The sequence below is a fragment of the Megalops cyprinoides genome, chromosome 9 (genome assembly GCF_013368585.1).
Source record: "Megalops cyprinoides isolate fMegCyp1 chromosome 9, fMegCyp1.pri, whole genome shotgun sequence".
In the NCBI taxonomy this organism is placed as follows: Eukaryota; Metazoa; Chordata; class Actinopteri; order Elopiformes; family Megalopidae; genus Megalops; species Megalops cyprinoides.
Genome location: NC_050591.1, coordinates 22922933 through 22949721, shown reverse-complemented (window position 1 = coordinate 22949721; position 26789 = coordinate 22922933). Strand labels below are relative to the sequence as shown.

At 43.8% G+C, this 26789-nt stretch overlaps 2 protein-coding genes across 4 annotated transcripts in view; one reads left to right on the top strand and one right to left on the bottom strand.

The window, feature by feature from the left end:
• Positions 1–15194, bottom strand: part of megf6 (multiple EGF like domains 6) — a 45323-nt gene extending 30129 nt beyond the window's left edge. The window contains exons 1-4 of the mRNA XM_036537629.1: positions 15157–15194; positions 13108–13242; positions 12907–13016; positions 12630–12734 (exon numbers count right to left, since the gene is read on the bottom strand). Of these exons, the coding sequence (XP_036393522.1) occupies positions 12630–12734; positions 12907–13016; positions 13108–13242; positions 15157–15194 (388 nt within the window). The remainder of the gene's footprint in view (positions 1–12629; positions 12735–12906; positions 13017–13107; positions 13243–15156) is intronic.
• A 2973-nt stretch (positions 15195–18167) lies between these two features.
• mffa (mitochondrial fission factor a) lies at positions 18168–26512 on the top strand. Of its 3 annotated transcripts, XM_036537376.1 has the most exons (8): positions 18168–18325; positions 19362–19575; positions 19697–19869; positions 20321–20412; positions 21757–21912; positions 23364–23411; positions 25776–25860; positions 26355–26512. In XM_036537376.1, the coding sequence occupies exons 2-8, from the start codon at positions 19389–19391 to the stop codon at positions 26484–26486; spliced, it is 873 nt and encodes a 290-aa protein (XP_036393269.1). In that variant the 5' UTR covers positions 18168–18325; positions 19362–19388; the 3' UTR covers positions 26487–26512. The 3 variants fall into 3 exon arrangements, with proteins under 3 accessions (XP_036393269.1, XP_036393267.1, XP_036393268.1); XM_036537374.1 differs by lacking the exon at positions 21757–21912 and having other exon boundaries at positions 18254–18325; XM_036537375.1 differs by lacking the exons at positions 21757–21912; positions 23364–23411 and having other exon boundaries at positions 18254–18325.
• The last annotated feature ends 277 nt before the right edge of the window (positions 26513–26789 follow it).

Genomic DNA, 26789 nt, shown 5'->3' with positions numbered 1-26789 from the left:
GACTAAGGTTTCTATTGTAGGGCATTTCATGAATATATGCATGTAGAGATCAGCCCCCAAGACAAGACAGGAAGTTTCTCATTTGTTTCAGGAAGGATGTGAAAGTTTCTTTTCTCAGAAGCCCAGCAGATCCAGTTAAACAGGAGGGTTAAATCATTTGGCTAGTGAAGTCAGTGGCACAGACAGGGCATACTCATCATTTCATTCTGGAAGAGAATGAATGCCTTTTCACTGCATAATGATTTTTTTTTCCTTTTGGGGCAGTTCAGTGAGAAGTGTTGTCTAAAGTCATGTGAGGTCCAACATCAACACCTGATCTAATCCAATCTCCCCTATTTACTGTCAGACCTAGTAATGTTCAGTGTCACTTTCACACCAAGGGAAAAGGGATTTTACAACTCTCCACTCAGGGAGTACCAAGGAAAACAACCACTCATTCATAAATTGTAACCTAATCGTTTACATTTTAAGTGCCTTGTGGTCATTTACAACATTTGATTGGTCTGATACATATAAAACATTTTGCAGAGGAACAACTGTTCCAGGACCACACATTGCTGCAGGCTGTGTTCATGTTCAGCTGTGTTCACTTACGCAGTTCATTTCAGCACTGTGATTGACTCAACTGCATTTGATAACTGTTTACAACTGAGTTATGCTGAGGTGCTGCTGCACTTGCTAAAGAGGGAATTTTTGGTTTGGGAGGTTACTGAGCTGAAAGGTGGCAGCACATGATTCACATGAAGTTGCTTGATTTTAGAAACTTTAAATCTATCATTCCTTTCAACCTGTTCCCCTTTATCCTCCTTGATTAACAACAAAACAAATAATTCACAGAATAATCGACACCTATCGTGTAATTAGAATAAATGATAATGCACACCAAACAGCACACATTGTCTGTAGTTTGTGTGCTTGTGAAAACTACAACACGAGATTGTTTAAGCCGCCACTGAGAGAATCAAATCAAAGGGCGTACTGTCAGACACCTGTCAAAGTGGGTGCTCTTGTGCTCAGTCTGTGCTGTAAGAATGTCCTGACCATCACACCTCTGCTGCAAGAATGTCCTCACCCTCTTTCTAAGAGACGGTCACATGATTCCATACAGTAACACAGTACATGGCTGGCTGTGTTGTGTTATTTTAGGCTTCAGTTGAAGGATTCCTGTAGACTGCTGGTTCTCACATGTCCTCCCTGTTAACCTCATTAAGTGTTATGGACACTGCCTATTCTGTCATGCGTGGGCCGTGCGAGCCCCCGCCCCCCCCCCCCCCCCCCCCCCCCCCCCCCCCCCCCCCCCCCACCGGTTGTCTCTTTTCCTCCCCAGACATACTCTTTTGTTTGAAGCACTGAACGAACAATAAATCACCAACTCACAGGAGGCTAAGGCCTACTTCACGGCATAAAAGACCACACCCCTCTTATCTTAGCAGCCAATAGTAACACAGCGTGCACTGCTGAGTCTCAAAGTATCCTGTGTGGGAAAGACACACTACCGCCTTTGCATGTGTCCTTTCTTCAAGATGCAGAAATTAGAACCTGAAATTGGAAAGAACTGTATTTCTGGAGGAAATAAAATTGATCAGATGTGTATTCCCACAATCCTGCAATGACATCAGGCCCAGTTTCGACCAGACCTTGCTGTTGCAGTGACACCACAGAAATAAATAAACACAGAGACCTCGTCTTGAAAAAGATAATAAAGTCAGAAACAAGTTCATTCATATCATGTTTCTTTGTGTGTGATGACCTCTGGTGGAAAATCTAACTTTATCTTGTCCCAGAGGACTTCCCACACCCCACTTCACCCCTACCCCCCATGTGCTGGGCAGACTGACCTCTCCCTCCCGACTGCTTTTCTCCAGGCTCCTTCACACAGCCCCTAAATAAGATTACCAGGTCCCCATTTTGCTCTAAATATTGTCAGCTTTGCACATGGTATGGTTAAAATCAGGGTTGACAGCTAGAAGCAGGTGGCAAGATCACGTGCAGGCTCTTGGAGCCTTAGCATGCTACTGAGAATTAACTTGTGTGTGTGATCAGAGAACATAGTTGACTAGATGGATAGGTGACAACTGCAAAACCGATGTGATAGAACTAAAGTTAACTTGCTGGCTAGTTATTAAACAATAAAAATTGCTTGGAATACATCTAGATAAGCAAACCTGTCTTGTAGAAAAAACCTTCACGTAAAAAGGCTCTCAATCTCTTATGCTTATCAATAAAAGCAACCCTTATGTTAGAACTAAACAACAAAGAGGAAACAAGGTATTTTTAGGAGCAACACACTGAAGCAGAAAGAGGGCTTCATCCATTGTTTTTTTTGGTCTTATCGAGGTCTGATCGAGCAGATACAGCTTTTGCATTACTTCAACTCTACCTTTGTGTTACTGCAACTCTCACGGTGGTCTGAAATGCAAATGAGTGCTGTTCTTTGGACTTGCAGGGAGAGTCCTCATTCCTATGATACATGTGTGTGTGTGTGTGTGTGTGTGTGTGTGTGTGTGTGTGTGTGTGTGTGTGTGTGAACAGACAAACATCAGCACCAAGGGCTGTTTGTTACTACCGCTGTTGAGTCAAAAGAGGTGCGTGTGAATGAGCCCTCTCTCTATTCACACGCCCTCACCCTACTCCTCTCTGCCACAGCACTTTATTCACAGACAGGAAACCTTTTTAACCTGACAACAATCTGCAATGCATGTTGAAGGATGCTAAGCTGTGAGCTGTGGGATGTTTCGTCTGGCTGGCTGGCTGTTTCGTCTCCACTCTCTCTAGTGTGTAGACTGACTGGCAGGGTATTGAGTTTCTGTGCTTTCAGAGATATAGTTGGGATCGTCAAAAAACTCCTCCTCTCCAGCACAGACACAAGATCACATTCCACAGGGCCCTCACACAGCTCTTGAATATGTGAATAGGCACATCGTGACTTGTTAAGCATGGCTCAATGACCTAATCAATAGGGGTCAAAGGTTAAAGGTCATCCTGGAGCTTGAAATCATCAGGAGTTGCTGAGAAGTTTCTTGAGAAGAGCTTTTCAAGCAAATGTCAAAGACAGGAAGCAGACTGACAGCTTTCACAATCACAGATTCAGAGAGGTACAAAAAAGCAAACGTCTTTCAAATTCACACAGGGAGGCAAGAGACCATTACAAGTGAGCTAATCAATGAATTGTTAATATTCATGAGAACTATTTGGCACAGAGAGACAGACCAGCATACACCTTTTCCTTCAGAGAACCCTGGCTCTGTTTTTTACAGGGGGACTTCATGCTGCTCCCTACAGAGAGAGAGAGAGACCTCATGCTGCTCCTTACTGAGAGGCCTCACTTTGTTTCTTACTATCTTCAGTTTGTAATGCTGTCATGAGATTTATCCTCTAGAATAACCGAAAATATATAATTGGATATGACAGTACCAGGGGTTTTCATCTTATTCATATCTGATTATTTTTGTTCTTAATTTTTATTCCATAAACTACATTTGTTTTCTTTTGGTGTGGGATAAATAGGTTTTATTAAAACTTATGAACAGGCTTGGCCCTGTATACACAAACAAAACTGCAACTCAGTCTCACTCGTGGGAGTTCAAGAGCTCTAGTGAAATAAATAAGAGTACATGAAACAATGTGGAGCTGCAAGTTAGGAATTATGAGCAGACAAGAGCATATAAAGATATGATAAATTTCCTTCTTCCTGTAGTGACATTAATAACATTAGGAATTCAGCTCAGCATGACAGTGTCATGAACCCTTCCCTGAAGATCTCATGGCAAAGCTCATAGCAAAGATAAGAATTCAATTTTTCTGTGCTGCATTGCTTATCATACCACATAATCACAGATACATGCAACAGTGGTAATAATATCATACAGCCAGTTGTGCAACTGGACAGATGATTGGTGCAGCCAACCACATTGGTGCTGTGGAAGCAGTTTTGGTCTGTTTCTTCATGCCTTGCCCAGTTCATGGTAATGAAGTAAGAGAAATAAAGAAAACATAGATTCCTTCTCATAACAAAAAAGGGACTTTCTCTGTAAGGTACAAAGGAGTCAAAGTCACATGCCTCTAATACAGAAGAATTGGGGTCAGAAGTCTCTGATCACCAGGTCTCAGAGACATGTTTCTAAGAAGCAGACACAATAAAAGTCTGGTGTCTGATCCAGAAGAGTCACCATGGGGTGCCTCTGACACCAATTGGTCAAAGGCACTTCAGTTTGGTGTTGATAGACAATTCATGTGGCTGGTGCTGCTTCACTCTGCCTGTGATGGACAGCTAAGAGGGCTGGATTTGGTCAGTGTGTTTAACGCTCATCAGTAGCTGCAGCTGGGAAAGCTGTTAGGAGCAAGATGAGGGGTGTTGGGGGGGGGGGTGTTGGGGGAGTCTGATCTCTGTTTCCTGTCCAAAAGCTGGCCTTTCGCCACAGGCTTGGGGAATTGTGGCCGTGCCTTTGGACTGGAGTCCTGGGTGAGTTGCAGCCAAAATCTATGATTAAAATGCTTGAGGTAAATCATCTCCCTTGTGAGAGGAATCATTTCAGGTGACTGTGTGTTCCTAGCCTTACACTGTGAATGACAGGAGCAGCACAGGCACACAGTGGACAGAACACTACATGCATCTACACAAGAGGACATAGGACCTAAGACAAGGAGTTACTGCTTAGGTAAATGACAACACAGAATGCCTGTCTGCTGTGAATAACAACAAATCATCAACATATTGGAGCATTTCCCTGCCTTCACACTATTGCAGAAACACGGTTGATGGTTCTGTACATCAATGTGGGGACTACAATAAAGTTACTTGGGGAAAGGGGCAGCTCCGTAGTGGAGACACATGTAAATGGCAGATTTCATGGTATGGTATGCTGATAATGGGGGCAAAGAGCTTGAAATGATTGGAGTGGGATGAATTTTTACGGGGTCTGTCTGTGACCAATTCATTCTGTACATAACTCTGGACTCTCTGATGTTCCTTTCAGAATCATCTCCATTCTCAAACTCCCAGCATGCTTCTCTCCTCTCATACCCTTACACCTGGAAAGTTCATCCTCTTTGCAGACTCCTGGGCCGTCGCAGTAAAAATGCTGAGGTTTCCGGAGAGAGAGTGAGAAACATTTCAGAGGAACGTGATCAAACCGAGGGACTGCGCACCCTGGGACAGACAGACAGAGGTTGAGCTCCCTATTACTGTTCTCCCTGCCACTGATGGAGAGACCATTTCTGACACCAAAGGCAGAATATCTCAGATCTCACCAGCTGTCTGAGATCGTAAATGCTTATGACCTTACTCTCACAGGACAATAACAGCATCAATGTGACACTGACTAGTCAGACAGTGAAGAGAATTATTAATTTTTTCATGTATCATGTGTACAGATGTTGAATCTACCAGCATCTGCAGACTTTCTCTCCAGGAGCGTAACCACCTGATTCAACTAATGATTGTCTTAAACAAACTGAATTCTTCTCCCCAGCTCTGAGAGCATTAGGGGTCTGAAGCCCTCCAGGTCTGGAGAGGAATAGCCCTGTCCTGACATATTGAGAAAAACAAGGAAATATTTGTTACTAAAAAAGAGGTCCCGGCAATCTGGCAGTGATTATGGCTGTAATGAGCCTCTTCCTCTGCTACTAATGCTGAGCACGTAGAGCTTTGTGCTGTGCTCCTGAATGTCAGCAGCTTTCAGGCTAACACAATGGATGGGACTCCCAGATCCTGAGGTGCCAGAGATGCTCCTGGTTTTTGTTTCGTTTGAACCCTTAATTACATAACTGGATCAAGTCTTTGGCTAAATCAATTCAGGGTCGATGGAGTCTGAATCTGATTGTTTGGGGACTAAACAGGAATGTAGCAGTCCAGAAACAGGATGAACTTAGTCCTCATCACAATACTGCCAGAGTAAAACACACCACATTCCCATACTGCCAGAATGTGCCAGAATGTGTGTGTGTGTGTATGTCTGTGTGTGTAAGTGTGTGCACGTGTGTGTGCTTCAACCTTCACCATCGTTCTCCAATACCAAACTACTGCTGTCATAGAGGGCTGGTCAAGCTTGAAGGATTGCTAAACAGTGGCGTGCAATAGTTATATAAATCTGGCGGTTAGATTTGAAGTCTGACTCTGGTGGGGTTAGCTGTCCTCCTCCAAAAAGCACTTCCTGTCCATCATAAAACATCCTTCACTAATAACATCTGTAACATGTTGTGTGAAAGAAGCACAACATGATGTCAGTTGTAACATAGCAGCAGCTCTGGTTGGAAGGTTAAGCTTCAACAGCCTTAAGCCTGGGGGACACAGCTCAACACAGAGCTTTCTCTGATATTCAGCACTGAGGAAAAAAACAGTCCAGAGCCTCCCTCCCTCTCTCTCTCTCCTCTCTGCTGTTTTTCCATGTAAACTAATGAGTATCTCAAAAATTTTTCTGTACAGAAAATCGAATGGAAGAAGAAGAAGACACTTGTTAGAAATAGGTGGTGGATTTCACCATTACACTCCCTCATGAGAACCAGAATGAAAAACCCTGCAAGTTAACATGGTTTTATGTTAATAAGGAGCTAATTACACAGTCTAGTTTGGGGGCTCATGTCTGTGTTGAGGTGTTTATGGACTGTCTGCTGTAGATATCAGATTCTACACTGAACACTTAACATAATGAGAAAGTGGCTGCCGGCTGTCAGATACTCTGCTTCATTCCTGCAAAATCTCTCAGAGCATGGCTGTCACACTGCAGAACAGTGATTTTTGTAATTTTATCAGCAAAAAGGCCAAAGAGCAAATTTGGTACAATTTTTTGAAAAGGGACCAGAATAAACAGGGAAACCAATTTTCATTACAACCAGACACATGTTATGACTATTTATTTAAGCACAGTCTGAGGCTTTAAAATAACTTCATACCTTTCAAGCCCTATAATCTCTTAAGCACATGAATACACCCCCTCAAACCATCCAGTCAACTGCCCAAGCATTATTGGATTTAAGGCAAAGGAACTTGGCGTGAAAATGTTAGTTACAGATGGGATTATGTCACCGCAGAAACTACTGAGGGAAAGAAATGATAACATGATTTCCTGAGATTCAGACTTTAGCTAATGTGAATTAAATCTGTTCTTTGTCTCCCATCCTATAAATGTTACCTCTACAAAAGAAGTGTGTGTTTGCAAGTGAGAGCAAGTGTCTACAAAAGTCCTTCTGGCACTTTCTGCAGTGGTGCAGGATAGTCTTTGTGGGTAACGGATTCTGAGAGGAGGATTCTGGATTCTGACAGGGTTTGGATTTTGGATTTTGAGAACCTAAAAGTTTCAGTCCACAGCATGCATGTTTATGACCCGAAGCCCTGTGAAAAGGGCTTTTTCCTGTGGCTTGCTTCCTGTGTGGACTCCTTCACCTAATCCCAACATGTTGCACTAGACCACCAACAAAAAGCACCACTGACCCAGCACTCAACCCAATTCCACAGCACCACTGACCCCACACCCTGTCACAGCACCACTGAATCCACCCCCCAAAACCCTACAGTAACAGTGACCTAACATTCCCCTCAAAATGCCATGCACCCAAATCTCAAAGTACAAGTGATAAGGGCACCCTCTACCAGCAGTACTGACCCAACCCCTCAACACCATACCACTTAAAATCTTCCTCTGACTGGACACTGGTTTCAACTGCCAACACCACCAAGTATTACTTTTCATTTACTGTTATAAAAAAATATGCTGGTCCATTTCCTCTGTACTGGATCCGGAACGATCTGGAACAACTGTCTGGAAGACACTAACCACAGCTTTCCAGCGTAATCCCAAAGTAAACACAGATGTAATCCCTTGCCTCGCAGAACAGAAGAAACCACAAACATGTGTCCACATCTTTCACAGATGAACGGTTCCTTAAGATCTTGCCTTAATACGGGTCTGGGAGCCAGCACCATCAATCAGGCTCCGCTGCAACTGGGTCGACCCCTGTGGTGCACTGGCGGATCACCTCTGGGGTCTTTCCTCCTATATTTCTGGCTTGAAAGTCTTCAGCCATCTCTGGTGCATAATACAGTCCTATGTAACTGCAATTAATGTGCATTAATGTACAAAGGTAAGATGTCAAACATGCCACTCCACCTGCTCTTTGTTTCCAGCACATGGAAATTCCTTTGATGAGGAACATGGAAGGAATCTGAGAGGAAGCTAATCAAGCTGGGGACCATCAGCCTTTCAGCTGTCTCAGTGGAGCTCCTCCTCACCCATGCTTTCTATGGGAAATTACCTCTGACCTGCTTGAAAAAAAAAATCCGATGGAACCTATACTGGGAAAGAGGGTGGACCAGTATGAAACCCACGTTCACGAGGCAGGCACGGCCCCAGACAAGAGAAAACATGGGGACACCTTCGCACATCAACACTGTCCCGCACAGAGAATGTTGCGGTGATGAGTAGCAAATGTGACTGAGCACCACCTCCTTGCCTTTCCTCTTTCCACTGACAGAAAAGCTGTGTCTGCGCACGTCCGTCCAGTTATCAATCAATCAATCAATCAATCAATCAAGTTTTATTTGTTAGAGGGCACTTTTACTATCAAGATTGTTACAAAGCACTGCATGTAGTGCCTTTTCTAAAGGGGATCAAAAAACCAGAAAAACCCAGGCTGACTGGGAAAAAAACTTGTAAATTATTCCCTGACCCTGGGAGACTCCTGGAAAATAATAATAGAAAGATAACACTTGTACAACACAAAACAGTTCATCTCAAAACTTTATCAGAGTAGTTGCATTTTATAGCCAGTGAGGCGACAGGGGATGGAAATACTGGCCTCAGAGAGGTGATGAGTGGGAACTTTCCTTCTGAATTAATGATGCAGCAATGGCCAGGCATCATATTCATTGTGGCCAGTCCACATAGCCGATAGCAGTGCTGTAGGGGCGCTTGCAGCTACAACCGCCTCTACACAGGAGTGCTTGAGATATTCCACAGACCTGCTGCATGGAATGCACAGCATCACCTGTTTCATTTCATCCAAGGCCAATATTTTAATGTGCTACTACCAGAGGGCCATAACTGGCTGTAAAGGTACTTTGGAATTTCAGTATTACATCACTAATTGAACAAACTCTGGATTTCATGTTGGAGTCAGCTGTGGGTTTGATTAGCATCTCTCTCTCTCTCTGCATTCCACTGGTGCTCATTCTACTGGAGACCTTCTTACTGAAGTGTAATATCCAAATCTAACTGGACTATTTAGGTAACAAAGTTATTTTATCATAATAAATTTAAAACAACAAAACTTTCAAGACCCCTATTGTCTCTTTACATGTATCTCGGTATTCATACTATACAAAGGTGTGATTCCACAGCTCCGAACTCTGTCAGTCATGGGTACCTATCAGAATTGAACCAGCACTCTCACTGGAGGTCTCACCACCTGCCAGGGTAGGTCCACACCCACTCAAAACCGACTCAACAAGCAAAAACAATCTGTGTCAACAGATTTCTGCACAGTAATAAATGTACAACAATGTCCAGCCACAGAATGCCTGACCTCCCTGCATGTTCCATGGTAGTTCTGCTAAGAGGGGCTTCTGCTCCTGTGCTGTTAAACCCATCAGAGCCTGGAGAGCCTGGGGAACGTTGCTAAAATGTTTTCCAAACACCGGCCAAGCAGCCATGGTGCACCAGGCCAGCCGCTGCTCTCTGTCCATTGAAGCAAAGGCTTGACAAGCAGGAGGCAGGACCTAATGATAAACAGAGATAGCTGCTGGAACAGGAGGTCCATGGTGCTGTAAACCTGGAGAACAGCTTAATGAATGTCCCGGTGGAGAAGAGACACTGCAGCTGAACCTTCAGCAAAACCCATCACACATACAGACCTACATATGCACACACACACACACACACACACACACACACACACACACACACACACACACACACACACACACACACTCACACACGCACTTTGGAATTATAACAGAACTGCTTAACATCACAGAATCCATGTGAGTTCACACATCAACCTCACACCATCCTGCCGATCTTCTCATACTGTGCTCTGAATGAATCCTGCCCACACACCTGCCCATACACCATCAAGAGAGGGAGCACAGACCTGAGGACACACACCTCAATACATAGCCCTGCCCCACAAGTTCAGAGTCAGAGCACACAAGTGAACGCACACCTGACCACACACACACCTAAACGCACGGAACTGTCCCTCAAACCTTGGGCCAGCGGAGTCGGGTGGGTGCCAAACCAGGTCCCCATGCTCAAGCTTTTTGCTTTATACTTAAATCTTCCTGGCAGAGGAGAGTGGCAGTAAATTTGTGCTGAAAGGTGAGAGGGGGAAGGAAAAGCACTTAGGAGGAGGAAAGAGCAGAGAGGGACCATGGCAGGGACTGGAGCATGATTCTCAGAGAGAGAACTATTCTGAGTCTTGGTTCCTGTGAGACAGTAGCTCACAATCAATGACACACACACACACACACACACACACACACACACACACACAGAGCATACAAATGGTTTCATCCTGTGTCACATAAAGTATTCTGCCTTTTTCACAATTACATTGAGGGTTTTTTTTTTGTTCAATTATTTTTGGATGTCAGGTACCAAGAGCCTCTCTTGGTGTGACCTCTCTCCACAAACCAGCTTTGCATTAATACAGGGGTTGCTGCACAGGATAACTTCAGCATTAACTTGTAGTTACCCCAGGGAATAGAGCTTCTGCGGAGATATCCGGTAGCAGCCTTTTTTTAACTCATCATTGTCAGGGATAGACCACTGTGACATGAAGTGAACATGCATGAAAATTTGATTTTGTCATAAAGGTAGGCCATAAGAACAGAGCTGAAGGTCCATCTGCTCCTCACGTGTTGTCCTGGCCAAAGTTTTCTGTTTTTTTTTACAGCCAGGACAAACAATTTCACCAATAGTCCAACCCACCTTTAACCTCACTGGCCATGTTTCACTGGCTCTCCTGTCCTGCTCTTGCAATAATGGGACAGCTTGCACGGAATAACAAAATAAGCTACTAAAATGGTCCTCTTTAAATTAAATTTAGAAATACAGAAGGTCCCACTGATATAGGACTGTTTCCAAAATAAACCACAAATGAATAAATCAGGTCAGTAATCCAATAACTGCACAACTGTGGCTTCAGTGGTCACTTTTTTGAGTAGGTATACGTATCTCCATTCAACCTCAGCTTCTGAATGGCTAAAAAAAGTATGCTTAAAGCTACAGTCCCAAATGGACATTAACCTGATGATATCAGAATGTATCCTATACGGTTCACTAAAAGATCTCCTTTTATACATATAGCCTACATGTCTGTCATTTAATCAAATATCTGCCGTGGGGTTCAGGGAAATACAGTAAATGTATAAGGAATGGATGGCCCATTGTAAGGAGAGTGTTAAATGCAGTTTACATCAAGCCATGTCTGCCTACAAGACTCATCAGGACCTGTTCAGTCAATGTGTATGGATCACTAGGAATGAATTGAAGATATTGATAGACTGCAAGATACAACTTGACCAGGTTCTATGTGTAGATTCTTGAAGATTCATTAGGCATCCCTTTGTCTGATACATCACTGAGCCTGAGGTACCCCCTCTGCTTCTCATCTCCTCACACTACCAGCCTCAGTGTGAAATCTCTCAGTTTCCCCTCAAAACAAACAATTGCAATGGGCTGCTTTACTCTTTGAAATCTCACTCTGGGGAGAAACTACAGCCACAGCAGGTGGAGGGGGTCCTGCAGGGTGAGAAACCTCAAGACCCTAAACAGCGCAACCATCCCCCACCCCCCTAAACCCCCTAGTATAGTGGAACAGATCACTGCATTTGCAAGCACAGAGACAGAGGCCTTGGCTTCTGCATCAATATGTTACCCCCTGATGTCATTTTATGGAAAAAAAGCAATATTACAATTATGATTTTAATAATACATTTTCACCAAGTTCTTCCTGGCACTTCTAAATACAGTAGCTGTGCACTAAATAAAATTTGACTGAAGACTAAGGACTGATGTTCTGTCAGTACACAGGGCTAATAGTCAGACACTGGGATTGTGGACTGTGGAGACTGTGGAAACATTAACCACATGTTCTCATTACCATCTCAGTGCCGGAGGCGGCGGGGGGGGGGGGGGGGGGGGGGGGGGGGGGTATGAGGGCAGTATGGGAGGAAGGGGGTGTAAAAGCACAAGACTGCCCCGGGCCATCAGCCTTCAAAGGAAACAGCGCTTCCTTGTGTTATTACCCCCTTGTAATTACCACTCCCCGCTAGACACACGCTAGCCCACAGTATATGACAGCCAATGAAGGACAGAAGAATACTCAGTGTATTCACAAAGTTAGGTCTTTTTCCTGTCTCAAACCAACAGGGTTGTGTTGCTTAAAGACATGCTTTATGCTGACCTGAACTATGTTACACTGCAGAGGACCCAGGGGTTGGGGAAGTGAGCAGAGTGCAGATATTTTGGGTTGCGTATTTAATAGAAGGACAGGGTAAAAACTGCTAAATGGTGCGCTGTCAGTGTGTCCCACACTGCAGTTAACTGAGTTTGGAAATGTGGAGCATATAAAGAGACATGTATACAATACAGTTCGTACTTCTGGAGTGTTTTAGATACAGTAAGACTCACCGTACTGGCAGCGAGTTCCCTGGAACCCTGCTGGACAGTGACACACCTGGGCCCCGCTCTCCGCACACCTGCCTCCATTAAAACATGTACCTGCAGAACACACCCCTGCGGACAGCACAAGGACCACACACCTAAGATGCACATTCTTCTGCAAAACACACCTGACAGACACCTTTTATATACACAGACACATATATATATACCTGAGACAGCGACACCTGAGAGACACGCATCTTAGAAAACACTTGCCATGTGCACAGTGGCAAAGCAAACTTACTGTGCAGACAGCCTCTTTCCTCTCCCTGCTGTGTCCATCCCGGACAGCACCTGTACACTGTGTGGACGGCCATGTTGTATACCTGTCTGTAGGCTGTATAGTACCCTGTTCTGCAGGAGAGAGACAACAGCATATGCTGCAGTGAATTGTGGGAAACATTGGAAATGGAGCCAGACAGAGCGTGAAGCTGATGTCTCTCACCTCCTCTCATACCCCACGCACCACCGCTGACCGCTGCAGCCCTGCTTCCAGATCTTCACCATCCGAGTGAAGGCCTGAACACACGGCTGCCGCAGGCCTGTCATGGACAGCTCCTGCTCGGCACACACGTTTGGCCTGCGGACAGAAGCACAGTCAATTCACACACACACACACACACGCACACACACACACACACACACACACCACACACACACACACACACACACGCACACACACACACGCACACATGCACATATGAGGAAAGAAGAAGTCCAGAGTGATGAGGCTGGTGAGAGTGGGGGGATTGTGCACTTGCACAATGAGCCGTGTGCTGCAGGTGAGGGTAAGGGGGAAATCAGCTCACTGACCTCATCATTAATCATCACACATCCAGATGTCTAATGCCTGACAGGTGCAGACCCCAGACGAGGCAGGGGCCATGGAGTGGACTATGACATAATCTCCAGAGGTGCACACACACACACAGCCACACACCATCCGTCCTTCATGTGTGTGTGCAAAGACACACATATACTCATACACGCATACAGATACACACATACAATACTGTCGCATTAATTGTGTTATGTCAGAGGGAGAATTAAACAGTCAGAGACATCCCTCTGCATGTTACATTCTGTAGCCTACTCTTCGGGAGTAGGGCTGACAAGATCTCCCATAAGAACAACCAGCCCATCCGAAAACTCCCAGAGAGCAGTAACATTATTACGAAGTCTCAAAACAAAAGACACACAAAAAACAATCACCACCAGTTTTATGTGTTAGAATGTTTTGACTGACTTTCAGATCACATTGTCCTTCAGACCCAGGAAAAAGGATGCCTTTATTTATTTCTCTCAGATTTTAGTCTACTGCACTCTGCCTTATGTGCTCTGACAGAATGACTGAACTCCTATAAAAGTCTTATTGCATTGCTACTGAATGTCACATAGGCCTATGGGATACTGTAACAGAACTGTTTTTAAACATGAAGTCTCCACATTTGTCTTACATTATTTCCTAGTCACGATCACTCTATTCACACAGTGTGGCACAGTGCTAGGTAAAAGCACTACATTTTACTGCATCTGCGGTGTTGGCCATCTGGGTTCAATAAAGTCCACAGTGGGGTAACTAGGGGAGGTGCTCTAAAGTAATCATATATACGTTCTTCGCCTCTCTTTAAAGTTGTCCTCAGGGCTCTCTACCCTTCAGACAAAGTGATCTAAATACACTGTCCCAATTCAGTTATTGTACAGTTCATTTTTCAACAGACTCATGCCTCTCAGTACAATGCTGCCACACAGAGGCTGCCACCTAGTGGTCATTTATCAGAAAAAAACCCATTTATCATGGCAAGGGATTCCACAAACGCCAAACAGAACTTTTTTTTTATCCTGTTAGGAAAGAACAGTATAACAGTTGTCCATAGAAATTTACTCTTTCTGTCAATGTTAAGTATAAACTGGTATGACATTCACAAGTCGAAATCATGTCACTTACAATAAAACAGGAGAAGAGGGAAATCCACTGAAATAAAGAAAACGCACTCAACACAAGCTTGCCTTTAACATTGCATTACAGTCAGATTTTGTGTGGGTTCTACCTCTTAATTTCCTTAAATTTTGCTGTAGGCTACAATTTCCATAAAGGAATGGAACAAAAAAGCGCGGAAGCGCCATGGGTAAAGAACGGAACACATAAGCAGAACGTGACATGGTTGGTATTTTAATCAGAAGATGTGTCTTGCAAACATCCTAATGACTGATTAACACTGCATATATACCGAGACAAATAATCATTTGTTATTCTTCAAATGCTCACAGTCCAAAACATGGAAAAACATGTCTTACTTTAGTGGTTACAACTATTTAAAAAAACATAATTAATTATATACATATTTATCTTTAGCATACACACTTATCTATACATAGGCTACCACACGTTTACAATAAACGATAATTCGATGAATTACTTTTCCATGTTGCTGGTGCAGTTCACAGATATTTTTAAACGTTGAAAAATGCAGGAATTGCCGTATTAACTCACATGTCAGGCTGTAGCTCCAAAGATGACGAGAGATACATTGTGTAAAGGGATGTCACACACCAGATGAGAAGAGCTTGTGAGGACATGGTTCATCCACAGTGTTATGAAAGGCAGAAATGAAGTGTAATCAAGTGACTTCGCAAGCAGCGCTGATGCCGCTGACTCTTGAAGGACCGCTAGCCTGAAGTCGCGTGCGGTGCCCCGCCGCTTGAGGAAGTCAATGGACGCGCTAGGTGCGCTGCTTCTTCGTGTCGCTGTTCTCCGTTTAAGAGAGTACCCGAGAAACGGTCCTGTCCCCCTGTCTCCCGTCCCCGCCGGGACGGACTGCTCAGTCACTCCCTCGACCCCAGGACTTTTTCCCTTACTAAACCAGCAGAGGGTCCCTGTCATCGCACACACCATGGTCACGGGACAACGGACACATTAATGGACTTTCCAGTCATTTTCAGTTATTTACTGCGTCATTTTTTGGTGGGGTGGGGGGTGGAGGTGCAGTGCAATGTTGAGATTTGTTTTATCAAAAAGAATATACACTTTTGTGTGCACTTTACAGTTAAGCAACATATTGGGTAGTTCAGAATCATCAGCATGCACCAGCAAGCATCAGCATTAATACTTTAGAGGCTAACACTGAAACGAAAACTAATTATATATAATTGCGTTGTTCCACCGGTAGTTCTAGTCGTAAAGGACAGTCCTTACTGAGCAAAAGCTTCAGTCCCCTGAGAGTTTTCTTGAAGTGTTTTTTGAAGAATGAGACACTTCTCAAACTTTTCTGTGGCATCAAGCTGTGTTTCTCGCCCACGTGAACCTGCAACGTCCTGTCCAGGATCTTTCTGTATAGGCCTAATTACACTGCTTTGTTTTCTTATTCTGGTCATTGATGAACTCTTAAATGCATTCTTTTGCTTCACAGAGTCACTGGTGTGAAAGCTGTGAGCACACATGGAATTATCTTTGGATCAGAGCAAGGCAAGTCTCCTGAAAAACCTCTGAACTGATAAGCTTATATTTGTCCATACTAGGCACCACGCACTACGTGCACAGAGGGGGGCAAATGTGGGGAACAGTTTCTGAACAGCTATTCAATATTTTCCATGCTTGTGCTGCTGCTGCTCTCTGATCTCAGGTGCTGGAGCTTGGTGACAGCAGTGTCAGTCTTGATCTCTGAAGCAAGCGGGTGATTATTAATAGTTATTTGAAATTATTACTATTGTCAATATACTTGCAATTCTCATTATTTAAAAATTATATTCTCACCTCGTTTTCTTCCATGATATTCTATGCAAAGCTTCTTTCTGGCAATAAACAAAATAAAATAATTTTTTAACAGTTGAATTTCACATGTTTATGAAACCAATCCAAGAAAACGATATTGTTTTACTGATTTATTATATTTATTATTTAAACAGATTTATTTATTTTAGAAAGGAGCAGGTACAAAAGGGATACAATTAATATTTAAATAAGAAACAGTGGCCTCAAAAGGTAAAATGTGGCATTGCAGTCCAGTGCTGGGTGGTGAGGGATAGTGGTATTCAGCACTTTTTAGCCTAGTCCCCATCCCCCATAATATTGCAGTTACTTACTGAAAATGAATGGACTGTTATCAGTACATGTTTTGGAAAACATAATTATAATGAAAAATGTAGAAACTGGAAGAGAATAGAGTAAAGTGGGGATGTAACAAATAACAGAGTATGAGAAGCAGACAAAGGCTGGAGTTGTAGTTGTTATAGTAGTAGCACTCATGCTGTGGCCTGCTCTTGTGTGGTCCAGCAACACACCATCCCCCTGGGTAGTTTGAGCCATTGTCTTTGTCTCCGTCTCACTGCATGCTGGGTGGTGTTCAGCCTCCTCCACTGATACCAGATAGCCTTTGTCAGTAAATGGTCAGAGATGCATTTACTCAGGGAAGGCCCAAACAGTCTGGAGGAAACACAAAACACAAATACCCATACCCACCCCCTTGACAACAAAGGATTTGTTGAGGCCATTTGGGATGGTGGTAAGGATGCAATAAGGGTTTAAACTGGGGAAAGATGCCAGATACACTTACTTAACCACTGGAGGAGTCACCTGCAATGAGTTGTTCATCCCCTAGCCTTGTGTGCTATATGTTTTCAATGGAGCATATAAGTTACTATCTGGTTGAAAAGGACAGTGTACATATTGACTATTTGAATATGGGTTTTGTTTTCATAAAATGTAAATGAGAGTGAGATGTTTAAACAGAACTAAAACAGTTTATCACTTATTATTGAGAAAGCTGCCATGGCTTTTTTCTTAAATATTTCTTTGCAAAGCTTTGTGATATTGTCAATGACACCTTGAAGAATATTAATATGCTGCTCGTTTACCTCCATAACTGGCCTGCTTGTGGGCGTGCCACCACCTCCTCTGGTGCTGCCCAGCTTCACCTGCAAGTAAACAGAGGGCTGTTATTGTTGGCCTCAGGGGAAGGAAGGTTTAGTGGTAAAGGGACAGGGTTGCCAACCAGAATATGGTTGCTCGGGGCAGGTTTATTGGCCAGTCCACTCTGTTGTGCAGAGTCATGGATATGTCCAGGCTGTGATTCTGCTGTGTTTTGGTGAGGGTGCTGTTTATTGAGGTCTGAGAAGATTGGATATGCAGTGTGGAGTCTTTATGGTTGACTTTTTATTGTGATATTTCCCCAGGCTAGCGTCAGTAAGCCTCGGTATATATATGTGTGTGTGCTTGCAGGCGGGTAATGCAATTTCTGTTAACTTTTCTACTGCGCTCTGATTGGCCTAGAGACGTCACCAATTATTTCCGCGGGTCAATACTGTGCAAATTAATTTTAAATCGCTATTATCTGCTTCATCCAGCATGGGCTAAGCGTGTGGGATAAGCCGCCACTGTGTTTTAAATATTAGTAAATTTGCAAGGCATCAGGCATTGCATTGATCCAAAAAACCTTTTGCAGTTTATTTCATGTGCATAACATTTGTGAGGTGATGACTTCCTGTTTAGGTTCAGCTGATGACAGTTCGTTGTATGCCGCTCCTGCGGTGTCAGTGGCATTGGCACCGGCTTCCGTGTAGCAGACGTCTACAATCCATGGCTAATAGCCAGTGTACCTAGCTATCCAGCCGGTAATTGCTTTCAGAATAAGGATACTTTCACCGGATTGTCTGAAAGGAACCGGGTAAGTGGATGTAGCTAGGTAGCTAGCTTAACGTCCATTGTGTCGATCTAGTTGCAGGTCAGGCCGCGGTTTACTGTTTTCGGTCCAAACCTCATAGCTAGATCTGATGTCTTTTTGTGGCTGCAATTTATGACCATGACAAGGCCGTGCGTCCTCTAGATTCTGGATTAAGATAAATATTGGTTGCTGTAAGTCAAATGGTATTTAGCTAGCTAGCTAAATTTATATCTAGCGCATTGACTATGAGATCTGTCCGTCTGCCGAAATAATATGGATCTGTCTAGCTGGCTAGCTAAATTAGTTGACTAACGTTATGTTGTATTAAAGTAGCGGGGCAGACCGCCCAAATTCTATTGTTTTGTCAGATTTCGTTTTGTTTGATCGTTGTGGTTTTGTCTAGAGCTGCTTCAGCACTTCAAGTGTCCGCCATCGGTATGCTCTTAACCATGTACTTGTTTCGTTTTCGTATAACATATCTTGCTAACTTACGTCTGAGCAATCTACTACGTATTCATTTTATGCCTTTCTTTTTTAGTGCGTTTCACAAAGTACCGTAACTGGCAACGCACGTGCTTGTAATCTGAAACTGAACTTGTTCACGCAGTAATTATTTGTACCACCAAATCCTCTTGGCAATTACTGATTGCACAATAGATGGCCACAGTCACACTGTAATTTCTCATCAAGAAATAAATAAAACAACGTTTCGAAATCAATTAATTTGACACATTTTGCCGACAATATAAATCTGCATGGAACGACAAGAACACTGATGAAATTCACTGAATGTTCGACATAGGCCGGTCTTTGCGAATGTTAACTTGCAATCAATCGCATCTAGTAGTGTGTCTGTTGGTTGTCACTCTTTTGCATTTAGTCATTGTCAATATACTGTAAAGAAAGATGTGCAGCTTTTGAAAACATCATAGTGTGCCTGCTGCCTGCTGTCCAGGTGTCTTGCACATGTTTGTGAGCAAAAGTGCACACCCTTTACCCTGGTACACCACATTGACTTTTATATTTCTGTTTTAACCAGAACAACAGGGCGGTGTTCCCTTCTTCCATGGAAGAAATGGCAGAAGTCAGCCGCATCCATTATGAGATTGAGTACACAGAGGGTATCAGCCAGCGGATGCGCATTCCTGACAAACTCCATGTGGCCCCTTCTGCTTCTGGGGACCATGAGGGAGCGTGTCTGGAGGCCCCCCACCATGTCCTGATGCAGGTGCCAGAACGGATTGTGGTGGCAGGTATGTTTGTTGATCCCTTTTGCCACATAGGTGTTACGGTTGTGCTCTGTTGCCCTGGCTCTCATCATTGTCTCTCTCCTCTGTGCCTCTGGCTCTCCCACTCTGCACCTATTCTCACCAGAGGACAGCGAGGCCTCCCAGTACCCCAGATCCAGAGACCTGGACTTCATTCAGGCCACACCCCTGGAGTCGCTGGCGCTAAAGACACCCCCACGGGTCCTCACCCTCAGTGACCAGCCGCTGGACTTCCTGGAGCTGGAACGCCCCGTGAGGCCAGCTCAGCCCAGTGAAGAGGTGGGAACAGAAGCAGTGAAACTGCACTCTGCCGCTCACACACTAACCCCTCCACAGATAGTCACAGCCTCCCAGCCCACACACGCCACTCCCTCTCCATCTCCCATCTCCTGATGACCTCCCTCTACTCAGCTGTTTCAGTGATTTGGAGAAAAGCAGTGGTCTGGTACCCGCACACACTCTGCACAGAGAGCAGCAGAGGTTTCCTGTTGTGGTTCACAGTGGAGTCCATACACCATGAGGAAAGAGTCAGAAACACATTCCCCCATGCTATGGAGAAAGAGTCAGTTGCATTCCCAAACATTATCCGGGCCTCCTGCGCATTTGACTCCTGCATGCAAACCAGCAGGAAGACCTGATAACGGGCACAGCAAGCGTGAAAGGGGCATTTTGCATTTCACATGAGCCGTGCAAGTTGACGTGCATAGGACTCACTCACTATCTCTTATAGGTGCACTCCCAGGTGCGAGTACGGAGAGAACGCTCAGTGAGTGAAAACACTGCAGTCCGTCAGAATGGGCAGCTGACCAGGAATGACTCAATGTGAGTACTGCCCCGCATATCTCAACACCTTTGTCCCACGCTCCTACCCTGTCCTTCGTCTGCTTATTTGTCTGTCTGTCTGTGAGGTTGTCGTTCTCAGATTAGCCAAGGGTAAGTTTGACAATGCCTAGTCACGTGTTGCTGGTGTTTATGTCTCTCACCCAGACTTGTGTTAAGTCACTGTGCCTGGCTTAAACCCAGTTTTGTAGCAGCCTTGCACTGTGGCATATGTGCACCATACTTGCCATGCTGATACTGTTGTTTGACCAGCATTTGGGCAGCCTCAGTAACTGGCGTGACCAACCTTTGGAACAGCATTATGTACCCCCAGGCTTCACAGGGTCCCGGGGCAGGTGAGGTTTGTTCTTTGCCGTTTAACTGAAGTTGGGAGTGGAGTGGAGTGTCACCTGTTTGAGTTGTGAATGAGTCAGTAATTGTAACGTAATATTCCTGCTCTGGCCCAATGGCTCAATTCTAATAGTACTAAAGCTCTCTCACAGGCTGTGACTGTAGAGAAGGTGGGTTTCTCAGCTTGATGGGGTTGGGGGGCAGGGGTTAAAAGGAGCTTAAGGTCTGGTGATGTTTGTTGGATCACCACATATCTCAGGCTGACACAAGTCAGTGTGAAGGTCTCAGGGTGCTGGTTCTGAAAGGGCTCCACAGTACATGTATCATGAGGGGGATTTTCTGTTCTGGTTTGTTAGAGAGGAGACGCACACATGATTGTCTGTGTCCTGGTTGGACAGACAAATTGTGCACACATGATTAGATGTTTTGGTTTCTGTTTTTTTTTTTTTTTTTTTGATGAAAAATGAGTGAATGGTGGCAGGAGTTAGGCTCTTTCGCAGAAGTGCTGTCTGAATCATCAGTGTTTTCAGTAGTCTTCAGAATCACATTTGGGTACATTTCATTTCGGAATCACCAATAGTTTGCTCAGGAATTGCCAATGTTTCATTCTGGAACCGGTAGTGTTTCTCAGCACCAGCTGCTTCATTGACTGGGATGAAGCTCTGCAAAAATATTGGCATAAACTGTCCATGAGTATTCCAAACCACTGTCTGATACTCTGCATTCCTTATGCTGGATTCATCAACAGACTGTTGTCCACTAAGGCACCATTCCATCATGCTTTTATTTCTTTTTTTTTGGTCAAAGGGATGTCCTGTATAGCCATGTCACACATACACACAGACACACAGCCAGTATGCTAGCAAGCTAGCTTCCTGCACCACTGTGCATTTCTTTATATGATTTCTCTCTCTCCGCTCTATCAGTGAGGTATGGATGGTCTCTCTCTTTCTTTCCCTTGCCCTCACTGGCTTGGCCACTGTGCTGGTGGGGCAGTGTGACCCCACCCCCCCGGGCCCCTCTCCGTACCACTCCGTACCAGGGCAGACGGACCCCTTACGGCACACATGGGGGTGTAATGTCCCTGATCCAGTCCACCACGCGCCGCGCCTACCAGCAGGTCCTGGAGGTGCTGGATGAGAACTGCTGCAGGTGACCTGCTCCTGCCCCCTGAACCCTGACCCCTGACCCCTGACCCGACTATTTTTTCAGCCAACCACACTGTACCAGCCTGGCATCAGACTCCTGCTTCATTTCAGCCCACTCCTGCACCATTATTTGCTGTATTCTCGCACATTCAGCGCATTAGGCTTGGCTTTCCCGTTCATTGCAGTTTATTTCAGTGTTACTTTCAGTCCTTATTTCACAATTGCAAAAGTAAATACTGGAAACAAAAAAGAAGAGACATGATTGACAGCTGTATTTTGGTTGCATCATGAATTCTGGAGCTTCTAGCTTCATGCTTGTTGCTTCCATGTGATGTGTGCATTGCTTGTAGTCTGAATTCTTGCTGTAGCCCAAAGCTTTTTGTGCTTCCATGTTGTGACCTCCCTTCATCTCCTAATGGTATTAGATTAGTGAGTAAAACTGTGCCAAGTGTGATTTCATATTAAAGCCATGTTTTTTTCAGTAATTCATCATGCTTTCAGTTGCTTTCTCTAAAGTAATGAATTTGTCTTACCGTGCATCTGTTATTGTTGTGCTGAATGGATGCACTGCTCTTTGCTTTGTTGATGTGATTTAGTGATGGAGGAAAGCCACTCATGTCTCCTTATGACTGCAGCTTTGTCTTTGGAGCAGTCCTTAAGGTATTTGAACATGAACATAGCTTCATTTGGGCTACATGTCTAAGAGTCATTAGCTGGTGAGAGTGAGAGATTGATTAATGGTAAGGAGCAGTTTACCATGAGTGATGTCATTCACTCCTGAGTGAATGTTTAGTGTGTTTTACTGGACCAATGTACTTAACTATGAGCAATGGTCCACATTACTGTAAAGACTTATTTCACTGTGGATAATGGTGAGGTGTAGTATACCTGTGAGTGATACTGGTATATTGAAAGTGATTATGTTGTGTGTCATTTCGTGAATGGTCTGTGCTGTTTACAGTGAGTGATTGAGTACATTGCTTGGAATGTCCAGAGCAATGTTCTGTGATGGACTGTGTTTCATTCAGATGGCTGAGAGCGACCTGAGCAGGTCCCTTCAAGTATCTACCCTTCAGACTTTAGCTGTAAACACTTGTATGTGTGTGTGCTGTTCTCTTCAGCCAGAGTAGCGACTGAGTCAGTGTTACAGATAGTTTGTTTATGATCAAGTGGCAGTCAAAATAACGATTTTGGTCATGTTCTAAACGCTAAGCCTCTGTTGGAGGAGGGACATATACAGTAGAGGTCTTCTGACAGGTAATGAGACTGGTTATGAATTCTGAGTGATGCTTGTGCGTATGTTCAGTGTGTGTGTGTGTGTGTGTGTGTGTGTGTGTGTGTGTGTGTGTGTGTGTGTGTGTGTGTGTGTGTGTGTGTGTGTGTGTGTGTGTTTATTGCGTCTACACTATGTGTCTTGTGTTTCTTCTCTCCTCCCGCCTCTCCTGCCATGTTCAGCAAGCCAGTGCTTCGAGGGGGGTCGTCCAACCCTCCCCACGACCCCAGGTAAATCCATCTGTCAGAGAAAGACCCTCTCCTCATCTGCCACATGCCCACTTTGTCTTTCTGTCCGTCTGTGGTTTACCTCTTTGTTTCAGTGAGTTTTTATATGGGGAACAGTGTCTGGATATGGAGCCGAGTTTCCACTGTCTTAACAGCATGCTTAGGATTGTGTGGGTGAAATTAACTTGTCATATGATTACACAGATTCAGTTAAGCTTTCAGCTATTCTGTAAGTGTATTTTAACCATATATGCAAGTGGGACACTAACTGGGATTTAAAGTTTTTTTTAATACATTTTGTCTGCATGTGAGTGCACTATCCATTGCATTCATGTAAAACTGTTTTTTAAACAGAAGGCCAGCTTCAACCAAGGATTTGAATCCCTGTTTTCCCATATTTGGCCTATTTTATACCAAGCTGTGAGCACAGTAATTTTGTGGGTTCCCCAAGTTTACACAGAACCACCCCAATTCTGGGTTTGCCAGTCAGAATGTGCAAAATGATCTGAAAAGACACTGCTGTTCTCCCATGCCTCATTCAGATTACACAATTTGAATATGAATAAGTGACGTGTGTGAAGATTCTTTTTTAAAATCATATATTTGTTAAAAAAAATGATCCATTTTAGCAAACTATTTGTGAACGTGAATTTTATTCTCTGTCAATTAAAGTATTAGGCTAACCTGAATGTAATTCTTCACAATCCTGTGGCCATTTTGCTCCCGTTCTGAGAAGACTTAGTTTACTTACTTGAATGGAATTTTGAGGGATTTTAAGAGAGAAATCTGAGAAACTTTAAATCAGCCACAATATCTGCACAGGAGGAGAGCTTTTCTGATGTGCTTCATGACAGGAATTATGAGCATATGGGCAACTAGCAATAGACAAATGTAGGTCCAAAAGTGAGGAGTGTGCTGTATGCAAATAATGGCTCCCTTGATCCCCTTTGACCCCTAAGCAGACCAGGTAGGACCCACCTCTTGAGCTCCGATTGGCTCCAATAATCCGAGAATACTCATTGCTACCAGAGGTGAACCCAGGAAAACCCACAAAAAAGCCAGGTTCACACTCTTGTATAAAAGGGGTCTATCATAGCAATCGTAAAGATGTCATGGTTATAGTAATATACCTGAACAATTCTGTTCAACATAAGTTATGTCCAGAAACACTTCACTATCCTACTGTGACTTGAATTCAGATGTTCAAAAATACATAGATTGTGCTGTTAACTAGCTGGCAACACATTTATTTATCAAAGTGGCTCAAAATAAAAATGTTCAAAAGCATGCTTCTATGCCAAGTGAAGTTAATGAGCAGCAAGAACAAAAAGAAAGTGTAAACTGCATTAGCTACTTTGTTCTTTACATGTTAGTGCATAGAGTGGCCCATTATTTCTGAAGAAGTAATAATAATTTGTGGAAGGTGGTGGCTATTACATATGCCTTATTAATTAAATGCAACACCTGGAAGATTTTTCAAATTGTTTGCACCTTGCTTTCTTGGCTTGGTCACAAATTGTTTAGCCAACAGCGTTTGGTTTGGCTTGGAAACATGGTTGCTTCAGTATGTTGTGTCTTTGGTATGCACACAGAAGTAAGTTTCACATGCCTTCAAAGTTCAAAGTTAATACATAGACACAAAATAATCTAGTGTGCTCACTCTGTATGCATGATATAAAAAAGTCAACTGCATGCAATGATGAAAACACTGGAGCAGAATCATTCCTATAACCACCAATGTGGGTTAATTGTTCTACTTGACTGGTTATAGGAATCAGTTTGGGATCACAATTTGTTATATCATATCTGATATAAGGGTGTATAATAAAATTAAGAATCTAAATTTCAGTTTAATACTGAGTCCTGTGTCTGGCATTAAGCAGCTAGTACTTAAAATGAATTGAGAAGAAGTTATGCAGTTAAGGGCAGTTGACATGGCACAAAAAAAATCATCTGCTGATGGGGAAAAAAGCTGCTCTTTTCTCAAGGTGGTACCATCTTAAAAAGTGAAGAAGTCAGAAAGCAAACTGGTGTGGCAGATGTGTGGCTAGGATTAAGATTGGAGTTTGGTTGAGGGCAGTGGTTAAGGGTTAGATGACCCCTTTAGGAGCAGTAGGGAGAATGGCATAACTCATGTGGGTGAGCATGTAAACCGGCATCCAGGTGGTTTCATTTGGTGCATGCACTTTTAACGCTGTGGAAGGAGTTTGTGTTTTACTTTTGAGTAGATGACTATAAACCATTAAGCCTAAAGATTCTAACAACATTCAGTGGCCTTCCCATGTTTCACATGCAAACTAAGAATCAGTGAGTATGTTTGAGGTTTGATGCAGGGGACTGCGACTGGTTTTGTCTGCTTCTCTGTAGGTTTGGTCTCTCAGCTCTGGACACTACTTTAGATGGAGCCCCTGATGACATGGCCGCTGTAGATGCAACAACACTACGGCGACAGGTAGACCCCCAGCCAACAACACATTCCTCTCCTGCTGTCAGATCATCTTAACATCTTAAATAATCTGTTATGATATGCACATACTCAAACTCTCTGCAGATGAATAATAGATCCTAAGTGTTTATGCTGTAGCAGGCAACCATGAGTGAATGAATGGATTCTGCGTTGATGCATTGATAAATTACATAATTACGTTATTGGCATTTAGCAGATGCTCTTATCCAGAGCGACTTGCATAGGTTACAGTTTTTCCATGTTGTTCGTCAATACAGCTGGATATTTTACTGAGGCTACTGTGGGCTCAGTCCCTTGCCTAATGGTACAGCAGTAGTGCCCTGGAGGGAATCGAACCTGCAAGTTTTCAATTGCAAGCCTTCCTTACCATCATGCTACACTGCTGCCAATCAAGTTGGTTGGCTGCTTAATTGATGGTTTGAATTGAGGGATGGATTTATTGATGAAGTGATTCATAGACCGATTGATTGCCTCCGCAGATCATCAAACTGAACCGCCGGCTGCAGTTGCTGGAGGAGGAGAATAAGGAACGCACCAAGCGCGAGATGATCATGTACTCCATCACCGTGGCCTTCTGGATCATCAACAGCTGGATCTGGTTCCGCCGCTAGAGCCACCCAGTGGGTCCACCGGGAGGGAGGGAGCAAACATCCTAGCAAACATCCCGTAAAACAGGGGTAGCCAATCCCAGTCGTGGAGCACTGTAGATCTTTCAGGGTTTGTTCCATCTGAGCCCTTTATCACATAATTGGATCAATTATTTTGTTAAAGTAATGCAGGTGACCAAGATACTCAGTATTTTACCCCTCAGAAGGAATCACCCACATTAATTTAGTTAAAAATTATTGATCCAATCATATAACTGTGACCTGAGGTGGAGCAAAAAAGTTGCCTACCCCTGCCCCAAAACTACT

Coding starts and splice junctions, on each gene's coding strand:
- mffa (XM_036537376.1), top strand. CDS start 19,389: ATGGAAGAAATGGCAGAAGTCAGCCGCATCCATTATGAGATTGAGTAC. Junction 19,576..19,696: donor AGAACGGATTGTGGTGGCAG/GTATGTTTGTTG, acceptor TATTCTCACCAG/AGGACAGCGAGGCCTCCCAG. Junction 19,870..20,320: donor CAGCTCAGCCCAGTGAAGAG/GTGGGAACAGAA, acceptor TATCTCTTATAG/GTGCACTCCCAGGTGCGAGT.